This window comes from Homarus americanus, unplaced genomic scaffold (assembly GCF_018991925.1).
Source record: "Homarus americanus isolate GMGI-L3 unplaced genomic scaffold, GMGI_Hamer_2.0 scaffold31037, whole genome shotgun sequence".
NCBI lineage: Eukaryota > Metazoa > Arthropoda > Malacostraca > Decapoda > Nephropidae > Homarus > Homarus americanus.
Genome location: NW_024722227.1, coordinates 6,209,584 through 6,219,107, shown reverse-complemented (window position 1 = coordinate 6,219,107; position 9,524 = coordinate 6,209,584). Strand labels below are relative to the sequence as shown.

Genomic DNA, 9,524 nt, shown 5'->3' with positions numbered 1-9,524 from the left:
TATATATATATATATATATATATATATATATATATATATATATATATATACTGAATATACTATGTACAAAAAATGAATGTTCAATGAATTATTTATGGTGCATTAGGGTACTGGCCACTTCAGATGGGCTATAAATAGCCTTGTTATCTCCCCTCCATCTCACCCTGAGCCAGACGGAAGCGTCTTGGTAAATAACATGTTTGCTTATTTTCCATTTACTTTAAATAGATTTACCGAATTATTTGTTTTATTTATTTATTTATATACTGTAATATATTAAACACACTGTAATTATTTTCTTTAATTTATAAACTGTTTTGCGACAAAGGAATGTTCTCCAGTAGTGTTTCATTAGGATTTGAGTGAAAAAATATTACGTACTTACACAATTGTTCCTCTTACTTTGACAACACAACATACATACAGTATATTATTTCTCAGTTTTGATCTTTTTTTTTAATTTTTGTATTTATTTATAGTTAGTTACTTAAAATAAGGCCAATTCACTTCAAGTAATGGCATCAAATATTACCAGCTGGTGTAGTGTAAACACTAGTGACGTCACTTGAGCGTCTGTAATTAACCGTCGATAGTTTCAAGAATTAATGCACTCATTTACTGAATATTCTTTGGAAAAAAATAAAATTTAAATCAATTATTTATAGGAGATAAATATTATTATGAGTAAATATACCGATACCGGTATGCATTACTGACCACCTCCACGGCTAAAAATAGCCCAATCTCGCGGTCACTTCCCCTTTCTTGTCTCCTCACTGGCAAATGGGGGGGGGCGTGGGGAGGGGTGTGTGATGATAGCTGTGTTTATTACAGGGGTATAAATCTCTTTTACGGTATGTTAGACAGGTTTATAATACATTTTTATTATTTTAATATACCAGTACAGTAATCTTAATTTGAATCCAGCTTGCCAAACGTAAGTTTCAGTATAAAATAATTAGTGGTAAGACCTTGTGAGTGGCTTACGATGTTTTCATCACCACTCTTGACACACTAAACCACAATATTTAAGAGGTAAGAATTTTAAACTTGGTGGTTTAGACGACCCCCTAACTTTGGGCAGATTTTTTTAATGTTCAAATTTCGTCTTATAGGCCGTGATATACGGTATAAACCAGTCTAACATACCGTAAAAGAATAATATACCCCGGTAATAAACACAGCTGCTATCATCCCCCCCCCCCCCATTTGCCAGTGACAAGAAAGGGAAAGTGACCTTGACTGTGACCGCCTGTGGCTATTTTTAGCCGTCCCTGTGTTCGGAGGTGGTCAGTAATGCATATCTGTATATTTACTGATCATAATACTTATCTCCTATAAATAATTAATTTAAAATTTATTTTTTGACAAAGAATATTCAGTAAATGACTGCGTTAATTCTTGAAACTACTGACAGTGGTAAATTTAGGATGAGAATGATGAACAGAAGTCACGTCATAGATTGGAGTTTGGTCCTTAATGATCACCATAAATTTCTGGTCAACTTCACCTACCAGGTATAATGGTAGCCTCCCTTTTTCGCGAAACAAATATATAAATTAAAGAAAATACTTGCATTGTGTTTAATGTATTACAGTATATTATAAATAAATAAATAAACAAATAAATCGGCAAATCTATTTCAAGTAAATGGAAATATTTTAATTACAAGTATGACTCAAATCCATTACCAATATGTTAATAAGGAATAGCCTAAGTTTGAATGTAATGGAAGTGTTTATTGTATTCCAGCAAAATGTAATTGTAATTTGCAGGCCAGACAGAAAACACTGCAGCTCAGAATCAAACAACATAAATATAATATCAGAACTGCATCTGAAAGCAGTGCCTTGTCTGCTCATGTTAGAATACAATCAAATTTGGCTGCTTGGAAAAAAAGCTAGAAGTATTCAAACTATCTTGTGTCACAGAAAGACTCTTGGTTGAAGCTATTTGATTTAGGAATTAAAATCAATAAACCTTAGTGATGGTCAGTTCAAAACTGATAATCTGTTACATAAATTTATTTGTCAGTGGCCCAAGGTTAAAAATGCTTTGAAAACCTTTGATCTAGATGTATGATAGTTACTTTGTGGGTCCCTTATTTTTGACCTGACCTGACTAGTCAGCCACCACCCTAAGCCTTCACGGTGTGTTGGGTGGATTATGGATGTCATCATTATGACCTGACCTCGTTTAGGTCACCCCTGCATATTTGCTTCTGTCCATGTAATCCAGTTGCTCCTGAAGATGTTCCTAAATAAAGATTTAAAGCTAAGGCATCTGTTTCCATTTTCCCGTGTGATTTTATCAAGATTTATCTTATCCACGTTTTCATTGTGGATTTACATGATATATATATATATATATATATATATATATTTGTGTAATAAATGTATGTAGTAAGTATGTACAGTAATCTTTTTCACTCAAATCCTAATGAAACACTATTGAATTAGAATGCTGTAGCTGGTTGAAGCAAGCTTATAAATTAAAGAAAATACTTGGTGTGTTTAATATATTACAGTATGTTATAAATAAATAAATAAACAAATAAATTGGTAAATCCATTTCAAGTAAATGAAACAATTGTATTGACACAGACATTAGTTCAAGTTAAATAACAGACTTTTAAGTGAGTCACTAGTGTTTACACTACAACATTTGATGCCATTACTTGAAGTGAATTGGCTTTATTTAAAAAAACCAAGGATGTGTAAACAGCACTGGTCAATGGGATGGTTGGTAAAGGACTACTGGGTCAGTAAGCTCCCAATGGTAAGTGTCACATTTGGGGTACCGGTCTTATACAGTGAATAGGGCTCAAAAGCTACTTTTTAAATGGAAATTTTGGGGGCCGTCTTATACACCCCGTCGCCTTGTAGGCCGAGATATACGGTACTGTAAAAAAAAGTTTATATGACCAAACATTTTATTTAAAAAATAAGATTACCGAGATACTGTATGTATTTCCAGATTTTTTTTTTTAATTTCCAAAGGTGAACATTACATTTTCTCAGAACAGAAGCTCAACTTTGTATAAGCACTCTTTGGAAGTATTTTCACTTATGGCCCTACATCATGAGGTGCTAATCAACTTAAGCACTCCCTTGTTACCCCAGGACACACAAGATTTCACCATCATGAAGAACCCTAGTTACTGGAAACAGTATACAGTACAGTATACTAAACTTTTTGAATTACATTCAACTTTCATAAGCCTGAAATACTAAGGATTTGTTCTACAACTTAAACTGATGAATATCTATCATTACAATTCACTGTCAATCTAATTGGACTTTTAGCACACACCATAATACCAAAGATATGACTTGAAAAAACAAAGGATGACATCTGCAAAATTTGCTGAAGGAAGACAATGAATAATAAAGAAAGCCAGGAATTTAAGTTTATCATATAAAATGACTTGCAATTTTTACCTCCTATTAATTAAAATGAACATTCTAAAATGGTTTTTATATAATATTCTAAAAAACAAATTATCACTCCTGAATCATAACTACTGTACTGTATATTCCTTCAGCATATTTACATGCAGACTCTTTTTAAGTACAGTACAGAATATCATTCATCCCAAAAATAACTACTGTATAACTGTATGCAAACATCTCCAGATTGACAATTTTATAGTCAGTTGACATAAAAATATGTCATTATGGCCTGTACCTTCTTATAAGTATCAAATCACCTACACATAAATTATGAATCCTGACGAGAACGGCCCTCACGGCGTGCTTGAGCCCGTGTGCGCACATTACTGTGTTGTGACTTGGGTTCCCCATTAATCTTGTCAGTTTTCTTTCCAGAGGTATTTTTGTCAACCTGTAAGACACAAACAGTCAGAGAATAACCTAATGATAGGTTTAGACAACAGCATTTTCTTTGTCATCTACAGTTTTGGAGAGCAGCAACCCCAAAACCAGAGGAGACAGCTTATCCTGGTCCTGGCCTGGTTAAAGGAGAGAACTCCCACTTAACAAAAACAATAAACCCTTTTGTCCTTCTGGGTCCCTCACCTTTCTAGGCCCAATACGACATATGGGTCCCAACAGCAAATATGAGGCCCAACAGGACATATGGGGCCTAATAGGACATATGGGGGCCCATTAGGACATATATGGCCAAATAGGATATGGGTTCCAATAGCAAATATGAGGAACAACAGGACAGTAATGTAGCGAGTCTCTAAAACTTACCAGAAAAGGTGTCCAAATGACTGTAAAGATTCTGATATAAAAAAATCATGGTATAATAAGACATATCCCTAATGACTGGAAATTTTGTAATACCAAAAGTGTTATGAACCAAATGTTTTGTAAATGAGATACAGTATTCCCTTAAAGCTCACGGTTTTAAAGTTTGCGTCCCTCGGAATCTCAGACTGGAAAAAAAAAAAACCACCCGAATCCCAAGGAACACACTTATCTTATTCAGCCTCTTGACCAAGGAATACAGTAAACCCTCACACTTCCAGACCTTTCAGATCCGGATTTCGGTTGGTCCGGACCGACATCTGGATGTGGCAAATTCCTATCCAGTCTCTCTCTCAGTCTGTTTGTTCGTTTATGTAGGTGTGGGAGGCATGTGGCGTCTGGTGTTCCAAAGATGGCGCATCATCTGCCGAGTCTGGTGTTCCCGAGTCTGGTTTTGCTGAGTCTGGTGTTCCCTGGAGTTCCGAAGCCTGGATTTCGGAAGCCTGGTGTTCCCGAGTCTGGTGTTCCCGAGTCTAGTGTTCATTGGTGCTTTAGTTAAATTGGTTACTAATGACATGTAAAGTGAAGAGAATGGAAAAGATTTAATATGTACTCTAATATTTTTTTTTTTTGGTTGATTTAGGTGTGGGAGGCAGTGTGGCGTCTGGTGTTCCCAACATGGCGCCTAGGAAGGCGCGTCAGCTCCCGAGTCTGGTGTTCCTTCATATTGATAGTGAAACACACTGTTTTTCCTGAGTCTAGTGTTCATTGGTGCTTTAGTTAGTAAGAAAATGAACTTGTTAAGTCAAGTTTAGTCACTTTTTTGGGCCTCCAGAACCTAACCCCATTTTCCCCATTGATTACACATAATTATATATCGCGATTTAGTATACTGTATAGCGAACATCCTTGGACACCATTTCGCGATATATCCCGACCCTACTGTACTATAAATAGGTTTTCCAAACTCGATCACTACCCACTACCTAAAGCAGATGATCTATTTGCGACTCTAGGGAGTGGAACTTCCTTCACCAAGCTTGATCTTACCTCAGCATATGATCACATGGAACTGGACGAGGAGTCACAGAAATATACTTGTATTAACACCCATAAAGGATTGTTTGTTTACAACAGGTGCCCGCTTGGAGTCCGGTCAACTCGTGCTGTGTTTCAAAGACACATGGAAAGTCTTTTGAAGTCTGTCCCCCAAACTGTAGTGTTTCAGGATGATGTTCTAGTGAACGAACAGGGCACTGCTTTCATGTTAGGAATAATAATCATCCCATTGCTTGGGAAAAACGCTTAGAAGTATTAAAATCATCTTGTGTCACAGAAAGACTTCTGGTTGAAGCTAGTTTGATTAAGGAATTAAAATCAATAAACCTTAGTGATGGTCAGTTCAAAACTGATACGTTACATAAATTTATTTGTCAGTGGCCCAAGGTTAAAAATGCTTTGAAAACCTTTGATCTAGATGTATGATAGTTATTAGTGGGTCCCTTATTTTTGACCTGACCTGACTAGTCATGTCACCCCCTTCTCTTAAGCTCCTCTACGTGTGTGTTGGTGTGGGGATTAGTGGATGACAGCATTATGACCTGACCTCATGTTTTATAAGGTCACCCTGTATATTTAAGCCTCTCTCTGTCCATGTAATCCAGTTGCCTCTGAAGATGTCTTGAATAAAGACGAAAACTAAGGTGCTCCGTTGTTTCCCTTTTCCCGTGTGATTTTATCAAGATTTATCTTATCCACGTTTTCATTGTGGATCTACATGATATATATATATATATATATATTATATATATATATATATATATATATATATATATATATATATATATATATATATATATATATATATATATATATATATATATATATATATATATATATATATATATATATATATATATTTTTTTTTTTACGGGAATTAGCCCCCCCGGCACAGGTCAAACGATCCATGTCTCATTGTTTTCTTTGTATGCTTCAATGCTTCATTGTATTATTCTTTGTGGAGTGATTCCTTACTTAAGATGTCTCTGATAGTTGCACATTCTTTTCTGTTATAATATTATAAACTTTGTACAGTAGATGTAAGCTTACATTTGTCACGGTATACTGTACGTTGGATCCTGCAAGAAGTTGTTTCTCTCGCCCTGTCCGATGGCTAATTTTAACACTTGTTCATAAAATCATACAGTATTTGATTTTTTCCAAAGCGAATAATGATTTTGGAGAGGGGGAAGATTTTTTTTTTATATTGCACATCAATGGTAATTTTCAATTCCTAATTCCTTTGTAGGTTGTATATTGTGCCTAAAGACATGAACAATAATTATATGTACAGTAAAAAGTTGCAAGATTTTGTTCCATGAGAACTGTATTGATAATACGCTGACATATAATAAGTGTGTATTTTGTATGTAAATTTTATAGTTTTATATCACTGATATTCTAGTACTTTACCCTCGCATAACCTTTACACCTAGAGTAATGCCCTACTAGCTGTTGATTGCTCCACCATCCATGTCTATTATGTTTGGGCAGAAGTCCCATCGGGTAAATAGTTCTTGAACTTTCTGAAGCACTACGAACACTACGGTTCGCTGAGGTGAGTAGCTCCGTAGTGCCGAGATGTCTATAAACAAGAAAGACAGTGACTGGAGGCGCAATACATTACGGTGTCTGTGGTTTAGGATAGCATGTGCTGCAAAGAACTTTACCGGAGGTAAATGGTAAGCCATTATTCCCACAGGACACCGCTAGCTATCACCCAGTTTGTTTATGTAGTGCTTGATGACGTCACAAACCATTCAGGTCCCACCATAGTGTACAGAATGTAACGAGCAATTGAATGCGGCCCAGATTTACAAACACGCATATAGAGTACTTGAATAAAAGCACAAATAATACCAATTTCACAAACATAATGTTATTTAACGTAAACAACACGAAACACAACACACACACACACAGAGCAGTAAATTAAAACCTTTTTAGTTTGCATTAAACTTAAAAAGCTTACCTGGCCATCTTGACTAGATATTCCATTCGCATTAAAACGCTTGGATGCAACACCGTTAGCAACTACTCCATTGGTCTCACCATGATGACGCACTGTTCCATTCCTGCTATTCTTCAGCTTCTTCTGCTGTTTCAAAAACAAATATTACCATAATTATTACCATAATGTTATGTGATTTACAGATTTGCTTTGGAAATTTCTACTTTAATTTTAAATGTAGTTTGAAAAACTGTAAGAAATAAGCAACATCTACTATTTAACAATGCATACACACTGTACGACCTCTGTACTCAAAAATGCCACACTCTTGGAAAACCTTGTAATGCAGAATTTACATGAGTAGATACCTCAATTCAATAAGAAAATGGGGGTTAGGTTCCCAGGTCAGACTCAATTCACCAGGGGAAGATAACCACTCTCTACAACTGTATTTGTCAGTCAGAAAGTACAGGTAGGCAACACAATGACAAGCAGTTGCCACTATTTGCAATAAGAATTAACTTCAAACAAATTTTTACCCTAAAACTAACACAATATGCACAGTACTTAAGAATGTTGAAAATCTAAAGACATCCAGTTATAGATTCTCTGGGCATCAGATAGATATTTAACATTTAACTCACAAATCCTTCAGTGGAAGATTTAATAAAAAAAAAAAAATAAAAAAATAAATAAAAAAATAAAAATAACAATTCCTATACAGTATACAGCTGGCATAGCTTCCAGTCCATGAAGGCAGCTGTGGTGACACAAACCTTCCTGTTCATCCATTAACACAAGGGCAAGCAGCATTAGTTCTTCCCTTTGAGCACATCGGCAGAGGAAAGTTCTGAAAGGCTGTAATAACTTCAGCAGTAATGGGAGGATTTGCTACAAGATTTCCCCAAATAGCTTTTTTTAATTCGACTTTTAAGTACCAGACAATGGACTTATCCACACCAAAATGCTTGCCCCACAGTCAACTTGTTACCATTCACTTTTTTCTTTTATCTCATTACTATCTTTTGCCTCTTTCCAGGACACTCCCCTTCCCCCACTCATCTTACACCTAGAGGCCATAATCCTGGACAAGTAGTAACCAAGGAAAATAGCACAAGTTCATGACATCAACCCTTTAGGGTGAGTGGGAGGCGATGCAGGGGTAGGGTGAAAAACTTTGCAACTTACAAATAGTGGAAGTCAATAAGCTGCAAATTAGGAATTGTTATACATACAGTATACCTGTACCAATTCAGAAAAACTTGAACTAAAATTTAGTGAGCTTACAAGTACAGAAGCCATACAGTGCAGTATATATTGTATAATTATCCTAATTACCCTGTTTAGGACAAAGTAGATTAAATAGGCCCAAAGTAATAGAGAAAAAGGCCCTAAGGGAAAAGAGATGAGTCTGCCTGTACGTTATAAGGCTGGAGGAGAGTCACCATATTGTGAATAACAATGTAAGAAAAGAAACCCATTGTGAGTTTCTTCTCTTACTGTAAGTTATGTAATAGAATGATACCAAGAGGAATGCTTTCCTTGGACACAAGTTCACAAGAGTATCCACTTAATGTAATCATCCATTTTACAGATGCCTCTTGGTCCCTAAATAGATTCTTTACTATACCATACTAGAAGAGGGGATAGGCATACAGGAAGTAATAATGGATATGAAAGAGTGTAAAGCAAGGAATCAAATAATTTGGGGGAAGGACTGGATGCTAATAGGTAATGCTGGCTTGTGTGAAGGGATGGGGTTAGATAAGATTTGGGACCTTGTTGTGGAGGATGAGAACCAGAGCAGGTTACATCCTTTACAGAGCTAAGAATAGAAGAAAAAAATTAAGACAAAATGTGCAGCCACCCTTCATCAACCCATTTACTGGAGAGCCAGATATACAGTGGAGTCTTGATATTTCACAAAATAAAAATGTGTTCTTAAATTTGCGGGTACAGTACCTCTATTATATACTACTGTACATCATTTTTACAATTTTATAGTCAAATACTTTATTCACAATTCATGGCGATTGCCAACTGCCAGTGTTTGTTTTCATAAGAAACTATAAGAGTTGTGGGAATATCATTTCATTCCTCTAATTTGCCTTGGAAATAAAGAAAATATAATATGAATATCACTTCAATGCTCCACTGTGACTTCGAAATAATACAACATTATGCAATTTCACCATAATTTTCATAGTATTTTGATTCATTTGTCAATATGAAAAAGCCAAAGTCAACCCTAGATGACTTATGTGAAAGGAAGGAGCTATTTATGTCATATAGAACTACTT

At 35.5% G+C, this 9,524-nt stretch overlaps 1 protein-coding gene across 4 annotated transcripts in view; it reads right to left on the bottom strand.

Moving 5' to 3' along the window:
• Positions 1-2,883: 2,883 nt before the first annotated feature.
• LOC121862340 (elongation of very long chain fatty acids protein 4-like) overlaps positions 2,884-9,524 on the bottom strand; it is a 43,707-nt gene continuing 37,066 nt past the window's right edge. For 3 of the 4 annotated variants that reach the window (XM_042360559.1, XM_042360557.1, XM_042360560.1), the window contains 2 exons: positions 7,246-7,371; positions 2,884-3,843 (listed from right to left, as the gene is read on the bottom strand). In XM_042360559.1, coding sequence (XP_042216493.1) covers positions 3,721-3,843; positions 7,246-7,371 — 249 coding nt within the window. In that variant the 3' untranslated portion in view covers positions 2,884-3,720. The remainder of the gene's footprint in view (positions 3,844-7,245; positions 7,372-9,524) is intronic. The other variant, XM_042360561.1, reaches the window with a different exon arrangement.